Below are 17,825 nucleotides of genomic sequence, written 5' to 3'. Positions count from 1 at the left end.
CTAGTGGTACTGCCTGCCCAGGGAGGACACCACCACGGACAGGAACTTCTGAAAGGCTCCCTGGATGTCTCCGGTGAAATCTTTACCCAGCTTAGCAGCAACCACAATGGTCAGGCAGTCAGACAGCAGCTGTAACAAGCATCAGGAAATATTAACACCAAAGCTGGGACAGTTTCGGGAATAATACTCGAATATGGACGACAACAGCTGTGTAAGTTCCGCAACTTCACCTTGAAATTGTCGGGATCGACGTGCAGTTTCTCGGAGTGCAGCACACTCAGCTCGGCATAGGTTTCCTTAATGTTGTCCATGTTCTTCACAGCCCGGTCCAGACCGTGGAGGATGGTTTTTCCGTGAGTTGCAATCATCGGGTTTGATCTGATAGCAGCGGCGTTGTAGAGGTTTCCAAAGTTGCCGAAATACCTCTGAGTCCAGGGGTAGACGACCAGACACCTGAGGAAACGTGCAAAAACATGGATGTTACAGGTCAGACTCAGAGATGAAATCCGTGTGCCGAGAAGGTGAACATGTGTGCATACAGCACACGACTGATAATCCTCCGTTAGTATGAACGCAAAGTAAAACATGGATGTCTCACCTGGCAAGAGCTGCAGGTCCCACCGTCTCATAGTCCATCTTGGAGAAGATGTCCTGGATGGTGGCGCGCTCGAAGTCTGTCCATTCAACCATTTTGCCGGCTCTAGATTTTACTGTGGGGGTCAGTAGATCCTGGACTCACCGGCACCAGGTGCAACTTTTAAAGCAACCCTGCTCCCCTCCCACAAGCATGCGATTGGGCGGTGGGCTGGGCGAGTGCTGTGTCATGGATTAGCAACAGTGATAAGAAAAGGGCGTATCTGCACCGCTTATCTGTCTTGGAGGAAATAGTTTAGTTTTGCGACAAAGGTTCGCAATTCGACAATGCACAGTAATGCAAAGGAATTCACGCCCACATTGATTTTCATTAAAATGTCCAAGGCACAGACACCAAGCAAGTTTAGGAGGCAGTGATGTAACTGTTTACAATCTTTACCGCGCCTCGCTTTCCCTTTATGTCAATATCTTTTGGTCACACGGGCGCAAATTAAAGTGACCACATATTGTTGGCAGGAAGTCACAGATAAGTCACTGATAAATGCACAATGATGATCAACACATCCAGAGACTGATAACAGCACAGGAACAACTGAACGCAGCAAAGGACAGCCGTGAACCTGAATCTCACATCCCTGAAGGTCCCAGGATCAGGACCTTGGACAGCGATCTTAACCTGTCAGTGCAGAATGTTGTTAAAGTATATCTGTATAAAAGAAAGATGTTAAATGGCCAGCTGAGCCGAACATGGAGGCAAGACAGACTAATCTGCGGGTTGTTCTGTCGATTCGAGTCGTTCAATGTTATCTCAGCTGTTCTGGAGTAAAAACTGAAAGGGTCAATTTGGTAAAATCCTGTGATCAAAAATCTTTAGAAACTTGCAGCAGGTTCATTTCAAGCCTTATGTTTTGACCTTCCCATATAACATGACGTCTGAAATATGTTTTTAAAACCCTGGAAATTGCATATGATTGCTGATAGTTCTTACTGACAATGATAAAACGAGGTGTGGTTCCATGGGATCTTTTTTTTTTTTTTTTTTTGTCATCACTTGCACCGCCTTCAGCAGGCTATCTTGGAGGAGGTTCTGGGTGGGTCCATGCTCTGTTTCAAGTATAAAAGCCTCCACTCTTTTGACTGTTCACAGCATTCAGTCAAGTATCAGGCAAAGGCAAGATGACCAGTCTCACTGCTAAGGACAAGGACACAGTCAGAGCCTTCTGGGCTAAAGTGTCTTCAAAGGCGGACGACATCGGTACCAATGCTCTGTCCAGGTAAACATGAGAAAATCCTGACTGATGAACCTGGTTTAACATTAATCGATTGATTTACATGCGCACTCTCTCTGCTTTTTGTTTTTTCAACCAGGATGCTGGCGGTGTACCCTCAGACCAAGACTTACTTCGCCCACTGGAAGGACGTGAGCCCCACCTCTCCGGAAGCCAAGAAGCACGGCATCACTGTGATGTCTGGAGTTGGAGATGCTGTGTCCAAGATCGACGACCTGAAAGGAGGTCTCCTGAACCTCAGTGAGCTGCATGCCTTCACTCTGCGTGTGGACCCTGCTAACTTCAAGGTGCAGAGCCAGAGTGATTCAAAGATGATAGCCTGTGGTTTATATGAAGTGTTGCTCAAACGTAGGGCGTGGAGGTGTTTCCAGATGGGCAACAGGTCCGTCTGTTATTGCCGTGAACTTAATGTCTCTGTGTACAGAGTAGATAATGTTTTTCCATTCAGATACACCTGTCGTTGTTCAGCTAGGCCTATGCATGTGAAAACTGGAGTATGGACTGAGCATTAAATGCTACAGCTATGATCTGTGTGCGATGGATGGATGGATGGATGGATGGATGGATGGATGGATAGATGGATGGATGGAGAGCTAAAAGTCCAGAAATGTAACATCTGTGTGATTGTCTTCTTCCAGATTCTCTCCCACAACATCCTTGTGGTCCTGGCCATCATGTTCCCCATCGACTTCACCCCTGAGGTCCATGTTTCTATGGACAAGTTCCTGGCTGCCCTGGCTCTGGCCCTGGCTGAGAAATACCGATAAACAGCAGAAGAAGATGAGGGAGAGCGCAGCACGAGCTCACTCTGCATAATGAAAATAAATTGCTACATAAAAGCAAAAAACATTTGTTTTGAGGTCTTTTGTGATTAGTTTTCTCACATATTGGTGTATGTTGATATTAAACAGCTGTAAGTCTGATCAACAATACTCATATTATCAAATTAAGAAATTTTCAAACAAATGGGTATTTCAGGTTGTTTCAGGTTCATATATATATATATTTCGAACAGTTTTTCAAACACATGGCACAAACTCGTTGGTTTTATTTAATTGCGTCTACAAATGTCTTCGTTACGTGAAAATACTTATTTATTGTAGGCTTTGTATTGCGGGTAGTGCCACGTTTTTAGCAAACGCACAAGCAACACGTCCTCACGTAGTGACCCACCTGACACAGTAACAGTTACAGGAACCATGTTAGGTGATTATGAAGAAGATTTGATGTGTACATATATAAGCAAACAAGTTATGAGTATGAAATATGTAAATACATGTTTTATACACGTTATTATGATTATTGTGATTATGCTGACTATTATACGAACATAAGCTATAACTTTTTTTTCAAAAATATTAGCAGATATAACATGGTATTTAGTATTTTTCGTTTTTTAATACATATAATGTTATTTAATAACATATCGTGATAAAATCTGTGTAGTAGTGGCAGTGCAATATTACATTATTTCTTCCTTAAAAACTACACTATACATTTATTTTTTTATTGTCATTGCGACACACACGCACACACACACACACACACATATCAAGATAGTCACTATGTCTCAGGTACTTTGCATCAGCAATAATTTTTCTATAATCTTTTGTAGAGAATTTTGCTTTATTTAGTATTTTCTTACTTTATATTTCTTTTTTCTCTTGCCTTTTTTACTTGCTATTTTTATTGATGCTGCCTGTAACACCAATTTTCCCCAGCTAATCTTATGATTATTATTGAATGTTATACCGTATCAATTATTTGAATTATTGATAATGAGTTGGATATTAAGTGATGTTTTGATCCAATAAACTCTAACAGAATTGTTGTAATTTTGCAGAATGAGTAATGGGTTGCTCTCATCTTATGCATATGTCGTATCATTTCATTTATTGATTTATTTATTTTTACATTTGACCTGTTGTCCCTCTCTAAACTGCAGGTCTGTGACTAAAAGTCGCTGTTTTTGCTTGTGTATTGTCATAATATAGGCTCATTCATTTCGGACAACATCATAGACAAACAACTTGTTGAATTTGCGTATTTGCAATTTATTCCTCTTTCAGACAAAACAAGGAGCTTTTCAACAAATGGTCATCATGAGATGGTCTTCTGTTGCAGCTCTCTAGTGGTACTGCCTGCCCAGGGAGGACACCACCACGGACAAGAACTTCTGAAAGGCTCCCTGGATGTCTCCGGTGAAATCTTTACCCAGCTTAGCAGCAACCACAATGGTCAGGCAGTCAGACAGCAGCTGTAACAAGCATCAGGAAATATTAACACCAAAGCTGGGACAGTTTCGGGAATAATACTCGAATATGGACGACAACAGCTGTGTAAGTTCCGCAACTTCACCTTGAAATTGTCGGGATCGACGTGCAGTTTCTCGGAGTGCAGCACACTCAGCTCGGCATAGGTTTCCTTAATGTTGTCCATGTTCTTCACAGCCCGGTCCAGACCGTGGAGGATGGTTTTTCCGTGAGTTGCAACCATCGGGTTTGAGCTGATAGCAGCGGCGTTGTAGAGGTTTCCAAAGTTGCCGAAATACCTCTGAGTCCAGGGGTAGACGACCAGACACCTGAGGAAACGTGCAAAAACATGGATGTTACAGGTCAGACTCAGAGATGAAATCCGCGTGCCGAGAAGATAAACATGTGTGCATACAGCACACGACTGATAATCCTCCGTTAGTATGAACGCAAAGTAAAACATGGATGTCTCACCTGGCAAGAGCTGCAGGTCCCACCGTCTCATAGTCCATCTTCGAGAAGATGTCCTGGATGGTGGCGCGCTCGAAGTCTGTCCATTCAACCATTTTGCCGGTTCTAGATTATAATGTGGGGGTCAGTAGATCCTGGACTCACCGGCACCAGGTGCAACTTTTAAAGCAACCCTGCTCCCCTCCCACAAGCATGCGATTGGGCGGTGGGCTGGGCGAGTGCTGTGTCATGGATTAGCAACAGTGATAAGAAAAGGGCGTATCTGCACCGCTTATCTGTCTTGGAGGAAATAGTTTAGTTTTGCGACAAAGGTTCGCAATTCGACAATGCACAGTAATGCAAAGGAATTCACGCCCACATTGATTTTCATTAAAATGTCCAAGGCACAGACACCAAGCGTGTTTAAGAGGCAGTGATGTAACTGTTTACAATCTTTACCGCGCCTCGCTTTCCCTTTATGTCAATATCTTTTGGTCACACGGGCGCAAATTAAAGTGACCACATATTGTTGGCAGGAAGTCACAGATAAGTCACTGATAAATGCACAATGATGATCAACACATCCAGAGACTGATAACAGCACAGGAACAACTGAACGCAGCAAAGGACAGCCGTGAACCTGAATCTCACATCCCTGAAGGTCCCAGGATCAGGACCTTGGACAGCGATCTTAACCTGTCAGTGCAGAATGTTGTTAAAGTATATCTGTATAAAAGAAAGATGTTAAATGGCCAGCTGAGCCGAACATGGAGGCAAGACAGACTAATCTGCGGGTTGTTCTGTCGATTCGAGTCGTTCAATGTTATCTCAGCTGTTCTGGAGTAAAAACTGAAAGGGTCAATTTGGTAAAATCCTGTGATCAAAAATCTTTAGAAACTTGCAGCAGGTTCATTTCAAGCCTTATGTTTTGACCTTCCCATATAACATGACGTCTGAAATATGTTTTTAAAACCCTGGAAATTGCATATGATTGCTGATAGTTCTTACTGACAATGATAAAACGAGGTGTGGTTCCATGGGATCTTTTTTTTTTTTTTTTTGTCATCACTTGCACCGCCTTCAGCAGGCTATCTTGGAGGAGGTTCTGGGTGGGTCCATGCTCTGTTTCAAGTATAAAAGCCTCCACTCTTTTGACTGTTCACAGCATTCAGTCAAGTATCAGGCAAAGGCAAGATGACCAGTCTCACTGCTAAGGACAAGGACACAGTCAGAGCCTTCTGGGCTAAAGTGTCTTCAAAGGCGGACGACATCGGTACCAATGCTCTGTCCAGGTAAACATGAGAAAATCCTGACTGATGAACCTGGTTTAACATTAATCGATTGATTTACATGCGCACTCTCTCTGCTTTTTGTTTTTTCAACCAGGATGCTGGCGGTGTACCCTCAGACCAAGACTTACTTCGCCCACTGGAAGGACGTGAGCCCCACCTCTCCGGAAGCCAAGAAGCACGGCATCACTGTGATGTCTGGAGTTGGAGATGCTGTGTCCAAGATCGACGACCTGAAAGGAGGTCTCCTGAACCTCAGTGAGCTGCATGCCTTCACTCTACGTGTGGACCCTGCTAACTTCAAGGTGCAGAGCCAGAGTGATTCAAAGATGATAGCCTGTGGTTTATATGAAGTGTTGCTCAAACGTAGGGCGTGGAGGTGTTTCCAGATGGGCAACAGGTCCGTCTGTTATTGCCGTGAACTTAATGTCTCTGTGTACAGAGTAGATAATGTTTTTCCATTCAGATACACCTGTCGTTGTTCAGCTAGGCCTATGCATGTGAAAACTGGAGTATGGACTGAGCATTAAATGCTACAGCTATGATCTGTGTGCGATGGATGGATGGATGGATGGATGGATGGATGGATGGATAGATGGATGGATGGAGAGCTAAAAGTCCAGAAATGTAACATCTGTGTGATTGTCTTCTTCCAGATTCTCTCCCACAACATCCTTGTGGTCCTGGCCATCATGTTCCCCATCGACTTCACCCCTGAGGTCCATGTTTCTATGGACAAGTTCCTGGCTGCCCTGGCTCTGGCCCTGGCTGAGAAATACCGATAAACAGCAGAAGAAGATGAGGGAGAGCGCAGCACGAGCTCACTCTGCATAATGAAAATAAATTGCTACATAAAAGCAAAAAACATTTGTTTTGAGGTCTTTTGTGATTAGTTTTCTCACATATTGGTGTATGTTGATATTAAACAGCTGTAAGTCTGATCAACAATACTCATATTATCAAATTAAGAAATTTTCAAACAAATCGGTATATATATATATATATATATATATATATATATATATATATATATATATATATATATATATATATATATATATATATATATATATATATATATATATCGAACAGTTTTTCAAACACATGGCACAAACTCGTTGGTTTTATTTAATTGCGTCTACAAATGTCTTCGTTACGTGAAAATACTTATTTATTGTAGGCTTTGTATTGCGGGTAGTGCCACGTTTTTAGCAAACGCACAAGCAACACGTCCTCACGTAGTGACCCACCTGACACAGTAACAGTTACAGGAACCATGTTAGGTGATTATGAAGAAGATTTGATGTGTACATATATAAGCAAACAAGTTATGAGTATGAAATATGTAAATACATGTTTTATACACGTTATTATGATTATTGTGATTATGCTGACTATTATACGAACATAAGCTATAACTTTTTTTTCAAAAATATTAGCAGATATAACATGGTATTTAGTATTTTTCGTTTTTTAATACATATAATGTTATGTTATTTAATAACATATCGTGATAAAATCTGTGTAGTAGTGGCAGTGCAATATTACATTATTTCTTCCTTAAAAACTACACTATACATTTATTTTTTTATTGTCATTGCGACACACACGCACACACACACACACACATATCAAGATAGTCACTATGTCTCAGGTACTTTGCATCAGCAATAATTTTTCTATAATCTTTTGTAGAGAATTTTGCTTTATTTAGTATTTTCTTACTTTATATTTCTTTTTTCTCTTGCCTTTTTTACTTGCTATTTTTATTGATGCTGCCTGTAACACCAATTTTCCCCAGCTAATCTTATGATTATTATTGAATGTTATACCGTATCAATTATTTGAATTATTGATAATGAGTTGGATATTAAGTGATGTTTTGATCCAATAAACTCTAACAGAATTGTTGTAATTTTGCAGAATGAGTAATGGGTTGCTCTCATCTTATGCATATGTCGTATCATTTCATTTATTGATTTATTTATTTTTACATTTGACCTGTTGTCCCTCTCTAAACTGCAGGTCTGTGACTAAAAGTCGCTGTTTTTGCTTGTGTATTGTCATAATATAGGCTCATTCATTTCGGACAACATCATAGACAAACAACTTGTTGAATTTGCGTATTTGCAATTTATTCCTCTTTCAGACAAAACAAGGAGCTTTTCAACAAATGGTCATCATGAGATGGTCTTCTGTTGCAGCTCTCTAGTGGTACTGCCTGCCCAGGGAGGACACCACCACGGACAAGAACTTCTGAAAGGCTCCCTGGATGTCTCCGGTGAAATCTTTACCCAGCTTAGCAGCAACCACAATGGTCAGGCAGTCAGACAGCAGCTGTAACAAGCATCAGGAAATATTAACACCAAAGCTGGGACAGTTTCGGGAATAATACTCGAATATGGACGACAACAGCTGTGTAAGTTCCGCAACTTCACCTTGAAATTGTCGGGATCGACGTGCAGTTTCTCGGAGTGCAGCACACTCAGCTCGGCATAGGTTTCCTTAATGTTGTCCATGTTCTTCACAGCCCGGTCCAGACCGTGGAGGATGGTTTTTCCGTGAGTTGCAACCATCGGGTTTGAGCTGATAGCAGCGGCGTTGTAGAGGTTTCCAAAGTTGCCGAAATACCTCTGAGTCCAGGGGTAGACGACCAGACACCTGAGGAAACGTGCAAAAACATGGATGTTACAGGTCAGACTCAGAGATGAAATCCGCGTGCCGAGAAGATAAACATGTGTGCATACAGCACACGACTGATAATCCTCCGTTAGTATGAACGCAAAGTAAAACATGGATGTCTCACCTGGCAAGAGCTGCAGGTCCCACCGTCTCATAGTCCATCTTCGAGAAGATGTCCTGGATGGTGGCGCGCTCGAAGTCTGTCCATTCAACCATTTTGCCGGTTCTAGATTATAATGTGGGGGTCAGTAGATCCTGGACTCACCGGCACCAGGTGCAACTTTTAAAGCAACCCTGCTCCCCTCCCACAAGCATGCGATTGGGCGGTGGGCTGGGCGAGTGCTGTGTCATGGATTACCAACAGTGATAAGAAAAGGGCGTATCTGCACCGCTTATCTGTCTTGGAGGAAATAGTTTAGTTTTGCGACAAAGGTTCGCAATTCGACAATGCACAGTAATGCAAAGGGATTCACACCCACATTGATTTTCATTAAAATGTCCAAGGCACAGACACCAAGCGTGTTTAAGAGGCAGTGATGTAACTGTTTACAACCTTTACCGCGCCTCGCTTTCCCTTTATGTCAATATCTTTTGGTCACACGGGCGCAAATTAAAGTGACCACATATTGTTGGCAGGCAGTCACAGATAAGTCACTGATAAATGCACACTGATGACCAACACATCCAGAGACTGATAACAGCACAGGAACAACTGAACGCAGCAAAGGACAGCCGTGAACCTGAATCTCACATCCCTGAAGGTCCCAGGATCAGGACCTTGGACAGCGATCTTAACCTGTCAGTGCAGAATGTTGTTAAATGAAAGATGTTAAATGGCCAGCTAAAGTAAAAACTGAAAGGGTCAATTTGGTAAAATCTTGTGATCAAAAATCTTTAGAAACTTGCAGCAGGTTCATTTCAAGCCTTATGTTTTGACCTTCCCATATAAAATGACGTCTGAAATATGTTTTTAAAACCCTGGAAATTGCATATGATTGCTGATAGTTCTTACTGACAATGATAAAACGAGGTGTGGTTCCATGGGATCTTTTTTTTTTGTCATCACTTGCACCGCCTTCAGCAGGCTATCTTGGAGGAGGTTCTGGGTGGGTCCATGCTCTGTTTCAAGTATAAAAGCCTCCACTCTTTCGACTGTTCACAGCATTCAGTCAAGTATCAGGCAAAGGCAAGATGACCAGTCTCACTGCTAAGGACAAGGACACAGTCAGAGCCTTCTGGGCTAAAGTGTCTTCAAAGGCGGACGACATCGGTACCAATGCTCTGTCCAGGTAAACATGAGAAAATCCTGACTGATGTAACCTGGTTTAACATTAATCGATTGACTTACATGCGCACTCTCTCTGCCTTTTGTTTTTTCAACCAGGATGCTGGCGGTGTACCCTCAGACCAAGACTTACTTCGCCCACTGGAAGGACGTGAGCCCCACCTCTCCGGAAGCCAAGAAGCACGGCATCACTGTGATGTCTGGAGTTGGAGATGCTGTGTCCAAGATCGACGACCTGAAAGGAGGTCTCCTGAACCTCAGTGAGCTGCATGCCTTCACTCTGCGTGTGGACCCTGCTAACTTCAAGGTGCAGAGCCAGAGTGATTCAAAGATGATAGCCTGTGGTTTATATGAAGTGTTGCTCAGGGCGTGGAGGGGTTTCCAGATGGGCAACAGGTCCGTCTGTTATTGCCGTGAAGTTAATGTCTCTGTGTACAGAGTGAATAATGTTGTTCCATCCGGATACACCTGTTGTTGTTCAGCTAGGCTGAAGTATGGACTGAGCATTAAATGCTACAGCTATGATCTGTGTGCGATGGATGGATGGATGGATGGATGGATGGATGGATGGATGGAGAGCTAAAAAAGTCCAGAAATGTAACATCTGTGTGATTGCCTTCTTCCAGATTCTCTCCCACAACATCCTTGTGGTCCTGGCCATCATGTTCCCCATCGACTTCACCCCTGAGGTCCATGTTTCTATGGACAAGTTCCTGGCTGCCCTGGCTCTGGCCCTGGCTGAGAAATACCGATAAACAGCAGAAGAAGATGAGGGAGAGCGCAGCACGAGCTCACTCTGCATAATGAAAATAAATTGCTACATAAAAGCAAAAAACATTTGTTTTGAGGTCTTTTGTGATTCGTTTTCTCACATGTTGGTGTATATTAATATCAAACTGCTGTAAGTCTGATCAACAATACTCATATTATCAAATTAAGAAATTTTCAAACAAATGGGTATTTCAGGTTGTTTCAGGTTCATATATATATATATTTCGAACAGTTTTTCAAACACATGGCACAAACTCGTTGGTTTTATTTAATTGCGTCTACAAATGTCTTCGTTACGTGAAAATACTTATTTATTGTAGGCTTTGTATTGCGGGTAGTGCCACGTTTTTAGCAAGCGCACAAGCAACACTCCTCACGTAGTGATCCACCTGACACAGTAACAGTTACAGGAACCATGTTAGGCGATTATGAAGAAGAGTTGATGTGTACATATATAAGCAAACAAGTTATGAGTATGAAATATGCAAACACATGTTTTATACACGTTATTATGATTATTGTGATTATGATTACTATTATACGAACATAAGCTATAACTTTTTTTCAAAAATATTAGCAGATATAACATGGTATTTAGTATTTTTCTTTTTAAAATACATATAATGTTATGTTATTTAATAACATATCGTGATAAAATCTGTAGTAGTAGTGGCAGTGCAATATTGCATTATTTTTTCCTTAAAAACTACACTATACATTTATTTTTTTATTGTCAGTGCGACACACACGCACACACACACATATCAAGATATTCAATATCTCTCAAGTACTTTGCATCAGCAATAATTTTTCTATAATCTTTTGTAGAGAATTTTGTTTTATTTAGTATTTTCTTACTTTATATTTCTTTTTTCTCTTGCCTTTTTTACTTGCTATTTTTATTGATGCTGCCTGTAACACCAATTTTCCCCAGCTAATCTTATGATTATTATTGAATGTTATACGTTATCAATTATAAATTTTAAATAATGAGTTGAATATTAAGTGATGTTTTGATCCAATAAACAGAATTGTTGTAATTTTGCAGAATGAGTAATGGGTTGCTGTCATCTTATACATATGTCGTATCATTTTATTTATTGATTTATTTATTTTTACATTTGACCTGTTGTTCCTCTCTAAAATGCAGGTCTGTGACTAAAAGTCGCTGTTTTTGCTTGTGTATTGTCATAATATAGGCTCATTTATTTTGAACAACATCATAGACAAACAACTTGTTGAATTTGCGTATTTGCAATTTATTCCTCTTTCAGACAAAAACAAGGAGCTTTTCAACAAATGATCATCATGAGATGGTCTTCTGTTGCAGCTCTCTAGTGGTACTGCCTGCCCAGGGAGGACACCACCACGGACAAGAACTTCTGAAAGGCTCCCTGGATGTCTCCGGTGAAATCTTTACCCAGCTTAGCAGCAACCACAATGGTCAGGCAGTCAGACAGCAGCTGTAACAAGCATCAGGAAATATTAACACCAAAGCTGGGACAGTTTCGGGAATAATACTCGAATATGGACGACAACAGCTGTGTAAGTTCCGCAACTTCACCTTGAAATTGTCGGGATCGACGTGCAGTTTCTCGGAGTGCAGCACACTCAGCTCGGCATAGGTTTCCTTAATGTTGTCCATGTTCTTCACAGCCCGGTCCAGACCGTGGAGGATGGTTTTTCCGTGAGTTGCAACCATCGGGTTTGAGCTGATAGCAGCGGCGTTGTAGAGGTTTCCAAAGTTGCCGAAATACCTCTGAGTCCAGGGGTAGACGACCAGACACCTGAGGAAACGTGCAAAAACATGGATGTTACAGGTCAGACTCAGAGATGAAATCCGCGTGCCGAGAAGATAAACATGTGTGCATACAGCACACGACTGATAATCCTCCGTTAGTATGAACGCAAACTACAACATGAATGTCTCACCTGGCAAGAGCTGCAGGTCCCACCGTCTCATAGTCCATCTTGGAGAAGATGTCCTGGATGGTGGCGCGCTCGAAGTCTGTCCATTCAACCATTTTGCCGGCTCTAGATTTTACTGTGGGGGTCAGTAGATCCTGGACTCACCGGCACCAGGTGCAACTTTTAAAGCAACCCTGCTCCCCTCCCACACGCATGCGATTGGGCGGTGGGCTGGGCGAGTGCTGTGTGTCATGGATTAGCAACAGTGATAAGGGTATCTGCACACTATAGATTGTTTCTGAAACGCATTCAAGAACAAGTTCAGTGACAAAAGTTCAGCACAATAGTTTCTGTTTAATCAGTGTCAACATACAATTAATGTTTGTTTTTCTAAATGGTGCACAGTGTAATGAGAATTGAAATGGATACAGATATCTGGTTATGAGAAATATTTTAGGCTTTGTTTTACTATCACAAATACACAAGACAGTTGTTCTTGTGCAGCGGAAACGTTGCCTCAAATTACCAGCAGGGAGCGCTTCAGTCGAGGATATAGTCCTACAGTCTGAAGACTTCAAGAACCTCTATTCCCATATTCAGACCCCACATTAGCATCGGCTGACATCTGACAGACCCCACATTTGCGTCATTTGACATGATCAATGTTGTGTTCTTTCAGCTATGATACCCAGTGTTTTGCAGGTTGTTCTTGATATCGCCTCTCATTCCTCCATCATCTTTAGGCTTATGACGTTGTGATGTGATCCATGTGTAAAACATGGATCAAGAAGGTTCATGCTTCCGAATCCGCGTCCTGCCTCGATCAGTTGATCAGTAGGTGGAATATTCTGATGATCAGTCTCCCTCATTATAGATTCTCAATGATAAAGCATTACTAAAAACATGGGTGAAATATATCTATCTGCAAGGTCAGAAGGGAGACGAGCAGGGTCCCTGAAGGCTCCATTTTCATAAAAAAAAAGGGAGCTATGCCCCCCCCTTCAGAATCACAATCAGAATCAGAAGCGTTTATTGTCATTACACAAGTGCAACGGGTTACACAAGTGCAACGAAATTACATTCGGTTACAACCCGTCCCAGAGGACACAAAGGCACAAGAGACAGTACAAATAATTGACATGGGAAGACAGGGACAGGAGGACCACGATGCAGCCAGCGGATTAGTCTGGCCATGTTGCTGTGTGTGAAATACTAGTTCACAAATACACAGATATGGGCTGCATGTTGCATGACCACAGTGATGTGGTGAATTATCCCCAACTGTAAAGGGAATAAAAGTCTCATTCGTGTTAACTGAAAAGCAGTGACTTTTCTAAATGTTACACTGTCTTCCTTGCTCTTGTCAGCAAACCTGAGGGACCGCATAACCTCCATGCTCCATACCAACAGGTCTTACTATTTTTTTATAGCTTATATACTGTCGTTTAAATTCGATCAATCAGGAGATTCAATTCTGTAAAGAACCTTCACAGCCTAAACAGACAACATGACATCGACACCCAGGTATTTTACGTTTGTGTTTTTATTGAACAAGCACCTACACATCGAAAGAGTTGTTGACCCTTTTGGACAACATGCCACATGCAAGCAGTCGATGCTTATCCGTTGCTGGAGTTTAGCGGTACCTCTCAGACAGAGCCCAGGCCAGCCTCTGCAGAAATTTGTCCACTGAGACGTGAACCTCTGGAGTGAAATCTGCAGGGAAGTACATGGCCGAAACCAAGATGATATTGTGGGCCAGGATCTGCGGTTGGGACAGAAAAACAGGGGATTTGAAGTCAGTCATTGAACGCATCTTTTGAGATTGGAACTGTACTTAAATTCCAATCATCTTGGGACAGGTGTTCTTTTATTAAGAAAGACCAGAAGATCGAAACATATTACATTGCATTATCGCTTGATTCAGCTTTAGTGGGAGGTAAAAACTGCATCCATGCTCTTAATCATTGTTATTTTTAGTCACCTTAAAGTTGGCAGGATCCACCCGCAGCTTGAAGGCATGCAACTCGCTGAGGTCGCTCATACCACGGACAAGATCATCAATGCATTTGACGGCCTTCCTCACGCCTCCCATGATGATTGCGCCATGTTTCTTCACTTGAGGGGTTTGAGAGTTCAGTTCCTGGCCCCAGTGGGAAAAGTAGGTCTTGGTCTGCGGGTAGGAAACCAGCATCCTGAATAAAAACAGAAATAAATCAATCGTTAGAAGTGACAAATACTTGCACAGGACATCTGCTTGTTGCACGTCACTATACTTCGACCTTAATAAGGATGCAGTCAGTGCAGTAATTAAACATCTAAATTGACAAGCATGACAGTTTACCTGCCCAGAGCTTCAGCACCAATCTCTCCGGCCTTCGTATCAATTTTGGCCCAGAAGCTCCGCACCTGGGCCTTGTCTTTTTCAGAGAGACTCATGTCTGCTTCGTAGTTCTCAGGGAGCGAGAGAAAATATGGATCATAAGATGCTGCTCGAGTGGATTTTTCATAGCGTCTTTATATCAAAACCAACGGTACCACGCCCCTATCAAATAAACCGCACCTCCGATAAGGAAACTGCCAGAAGTTGCCATTGCCAGTTTTGTTTGATAAAACTTACCACTCCCCGTATATCACGTAATTGGCAGCCAACTTGGGGCCATCTAGATGAAATGCTGGCTGGTCTTTTCTTGTGGATTGGCCTGCAAAATGGTTCATCTTTGGTCAGTTTTTCAGACTTAAAAAGATAAATGCGTGATGGGCCACTGTGGAAAAAAGAAATCGATAGATATTGGTTTTTTGTTAAAGTCAGTATTAGAAGATAAAGTGTGAGAATAAAGTCGTCATTTTCAGGAAGAAATTACGAGAATGAAATCATGATTTCAAACTTGCTTTCTTATTTGAAAATTAATAGACATGGATTCTCTCTATATAAGAACCCTACACTCAGTTGCCAGTTAATCAGTTGCACCTATAGATATAGATATAGATATAGATAGGTATTAAAGAGTCCTGCATGAAGGTTATAACGTTCAGTTTATGCTGGAACTGTTTTTGAGGTGTTCATTCGACTGTATCCTTTTGGAGAATGTAGTTTCTAGTGCTGTTATTGTTTTTATATCGGTGGACCTAATAAACTGGCAACTGAGGACATATATTTGTACTTGAAATCTCGCCAAAAAATTTAATCTCAACTGTTTTTTTATGCGTTATTTTCTCTAGTCCATCTGTGAGTGGCACAACATGGGCGTCATTAATAGGAGGATGCAACTTGTCCAATCGGATGCTTCCTGGATTAAGAGGCGGGGCATTTAGCAATGAATAAAAATTGGACTCTGAGACGTTAATGTTTGGTCAAAAGCCTTGTGATCAGAGAACTACTTTGACTGAAGGGGACTTTCACAACGTCAGTATGGTGCAGTGGACAGATGCCGAGCGCGACACAATCGCTAAGCTGTGGTCAAGTATCAATGTCGCTGAAATCGGACCGCAGGCTCTGACCAGGTAAGATCTTGTTTTATAATGTGTTCATGCTGTGTTGGCCTCTTGGGAACTTTTATTCATGTGTCCTATTGATCACCTCGTTCCAGGCTTCTGATTGTGTATCCGTGGACTCAGAGACACTTCTCAACGTTTGGCAACCTCTCCACCAACGCCGCCATCCTCGGAAACGCCAAGGTGGCCCAGCACGGTAAGACAGTGATGGGCGGGCTGGAGAGAGCTGTGAAGAACATGGACGACATCAAGAATGCTTACTCCAAGCTGAGCGTGATGCACTCTGAGAAACTCCACGTGGATCCTGACAACTTCAGGGTACGTCACCACCTCTGACACTAAACCCTTCCTCATAAATTAATCTAAGTGATCTTATAACTTTTAACGCAACCCTATCATTTCTCTCATTTTAGCTTCTTGCTGAATGCATCAGTGTGTGTCTGGGTGCCAAGTTTGGCCCCTCCGTCTTCACCGCTTCTGTCCAAGAAGCCTGGCAGAAGTTCATGGCTGTGGTCGTCTCTGCTCTGGGCAGACAGTACCACTGAGGCTCTGGAGACGCGCTTCCACGCAGACAGGCGGCAGTCATGCACATGCTCCCGAAAGGTCTCATGGTCTGCCCTGTAGCCAAATCCACCAAATAAAAATCAAATAAATGCATCACTCTTGGTATGATCATTTCTAATAGCTTTTTTATCATTTGTTTTTCTTATCCTGAATGACACAAATTTTATTTTTCAGAAATGTTCCTGAACTACTACAAAATAAAAAAACAGCAAACAGTAATGTGATCCCTGGGTAATCCTGTCACCTTTACTGAGTCAATCAAATTTGTGTTGTATTCCAATATAGTCACTCACCATCTGTCGTTCAGTCACTCCGGTTTTTCATTAAAATTCCCAACAGCCTATTATAGTTCCAACATCAAGCTAATATGTGTGTGGATGCTCTCTCAGGTCGTGGTCTTACACCTGCAACCTTTGCCAAACCATCAGTAAAAGCTCAATAAAACACACAGCTGTGAGTGAACATGTGTAAAAGCTGGAAGGTAAACTAACCTTTCATCCAAAATGTATTCCATTTTCACTGGAGGGAAGTAAGTAAGTACATTTACTCAATTACTGTACTTGAGTAGTCTACAGTTTTGAAGTATTGCACTTCTATTTTCTGCTACTTTATAGGCCTACTCCAGCATTTCAGGGGAAAATATTGTACTTTTCACGCCAATACATTTATATGACAGCTTTAACTACCAGTTACTGTTCAGATTAAAATGATCAATACATAATATAATATGATGTGCTGTTGTATATTAAGCTACTCAGCAGTATATAAAGTAGGCTTAGTTACAATCATCTCCACCTTTACCAGCTACAACAGTAAAGTAATCCTAACACGAATCCATTATAATCCATTTACATAATGGTTATATTCAGAAATGGGCCACTGTGCATAATCAGTACTTCAACCTTTGGTACTTTAAGTTTATTGTGACGCTCATGTTTTAGTACTTTTAGTTAAGTATGATTTAGATGCAGGAGTTGTACTTGAGTATTTCTACAATGTGGTCCAGTGTAAACTGAATTGGTATCATTAATATCATGATCTTATATTCGGGAAAACAGACTTTCTGTCTTTTTTGGCAGCACACTGGGCAGTTTAATGTTGGTCTTAATGGGTGCGGTCATCTTAATTTCGTGATAAAAGTGTGAAATACCATGTGTGTAATGGATAAAAAATGGGTGTTGTCAAGAAATTGATATCAAAATGTCGTGTCATTACAGTCCAACAACAGGAAGTGGCTGTACTGCAC

General features: G+C 41.8%; 8 protein-coding genes and 1 pseudogene across 8 annotated transcripts; 4 read left to right on the top strand and 5 right to left on the bottom strand.

Moving 5' to 3' along the window:
• Positions 1-719, bottom strand: LOC121621444 (hemoglobin subunit beta-like). Its single transcript, XM_041957919.1, has 3 exons — positions 599-719; positions 231-453; positions 1-129 (listed from the first exon to the last, which is right to left on the bottom strand). The coding sequence occupies exons 1-3, from the start codon at positions 688-690 to the stop codon at positions 1-3; spliced, it is 444 nt and encodes a 147-aa protein (XP_041813853.1). The 5' UTR covers positions 691-719.
• A 1,036-nt stretch (positions 720-1,755) lies between these two features.
• On the top strand, positions 1,756-2,650 carry LOC121620250 (hemoglobin embryonic subunit alpha-like). Its single transcript, XM_041956226.1, has 3 exons — positions 1,756-1,868; positions 1,963-2,170; positions 2,522-2,650. Exons 1-3 carry the CDS (start codon positions 1,771-1,773, stop codon positions 2,648-2,650), a joined length of 435 nt encoding a protein of 144 aa, XP_041812160.1. The 5' UTR covers positions 1,756-1,770.
• A 1,361-nt stretch (positions 2,651-4,011) lies between these two features.
• On the bottom strand, positions 4,012-4,701 carry LOC121621431 (hemoglobin subunit beta). The gene is made up of 3 exons (XM_041957903.1): positions 4,610-4,701; positions 4,242-4,464; positions 4,012-4,140 (listed from the first exon to the last, which is right to left on the bottom strand). Exons 1-3 carry the CDS (start codon positions 4,699-4,701, stop codon positions 4,012-4,014), a joined length of 444 nt encoding a protein of 147 aa, XP_041813837.1.
• Positions 4,702-5,764: 1,063 nt separating this feature from the next.
• Positions 5,765-6,659, top strand: LOC121620252 (hemoglobin embryonic subunit alpha-like). The gene is made up of 3 exons (XM_041956229.1): positions 5,765-5,877; positions 5,972-6,179; positions 6,531-6,659. Exons 1-3 carry the CDS (start codon positions 5,780-5,782, stop codon positions 6,657-6,659), a joined length of 435 nt encoding a protein of 144 aa, XP_041812163.1. The 5' UTR covers positions 5,765-5,779.
• A 1,423-nt stretch (positions 6,660-8,082) lies between these two features.
• Positions 8,083-8,772, bottom strand: LOC121621432 (hemoglobin subunit beta). Its single transcript, XM_041957904.1, has 3 exons — positions 8,681-8,772; positions 8,313-8,535; positions 8,083-8,211 (listed from the first exon to the last, which is right to left on the bottom strand). The coding sequence occupies exons 1-3, from the start codon at positions 8,770-8,772 to the stop codon at positions 8,083-8,085; spliced, it is 444 nt and encodes a 147-aa protein (XP_041813838.1).
• Positions 8,773-9,732: 960 nt separating this feature from the next.
• On the top strand, positions 9,733-10,596 carry LOC121620244 (hemoglobin embryonic subunit alpha-like). The gene is made up of 3 exons (XM_041956219.1): positions 9,733-9,845; positions 9,941-10,148; positions 10,468-10,596. Exons 1-3 carry the CDS (start codon positions 9,748-9,750, stop codon positions 10,594-10,596), a joined length of 435 nt encoding a protein of 144 aa, XP_041812153.1. The 5' UTR covers positions 9,733-9,747.
• A 1,350-nt stretch (positions 10,597-11,946) lies between these two features.
• Positions 11,947-12,665, bottom strand: LOC121621428 (hemoglobin subunit beta). The gene is made up of 3 exons (XM_041957899.1): positions 12,545-12,665; positions 12,177-12,399; positions 11,947-12,075 (listed from the first exon to the last, which is right to left on the bottom strand). The coding sequence occupies exons 1-3, from the start codon at positions 12,634-12,636 to the stop codon at positions 11,947-11,949; spliced, it is 444 nt and encodes a 147-aa protein (XP_041813833.1). The 5' UTR covers positions 12,637-12,665.
• A 1,380-nt stretch (positions 12,666-14,045) lies between these two features.
• On the bottom strand, positions 14,046-15,026 carry LOC121621226 (hemoglobin subunit alpha-B-like). Its single transcript, XM_041957618.1, has 3 exons — positions 14,865-15,026; positions 14,505-14,715; positions 14,046-14,285 (listed from the first exon to the last, which is right to left on the bottom strand). The coding sequence occupies exons 1-3, from the start codon at positions 14,957-14,959 to the stop codon at positions 14,157-14,159; spliced, it is 435 nt and encodes a 144-aa protein (XP_041813552.1). The 5' UTR covers positions 14,960-15,026; the 3' UTR covers positions 14,046-14,156.
• An 837-nt stretch (positions 15,027-15,863) lies between these two features.
• LOC121621223 lies at positions 15,864-16,803 on the top strand (annotated as a pseudogene).
• Positions 16,804-17,825: the final 1,022 nt, after the last annotated feature.

The sequence above is a fragment of the Chelmon rostratus genome, chromosome 17 (assembly GCF_017976325.1).
Source record: "Chelmon rostratus isolate fCheRos1 chromosome 17, fCheRos1.pri, whole genome shotgun sequence".
Taxonomy (NCBI): domain Eukaryota; kingdom Metazoa; phylum Chordata; class Actinopteri; order Chaetodontiformes; family Chaetodontidae; genus Chelmon; species Chelmon rostratus.
Note: the sequence above shows the minus strand (reverse complement) of the source record. Positions and strands in the feature narration are given on the sequence as shown.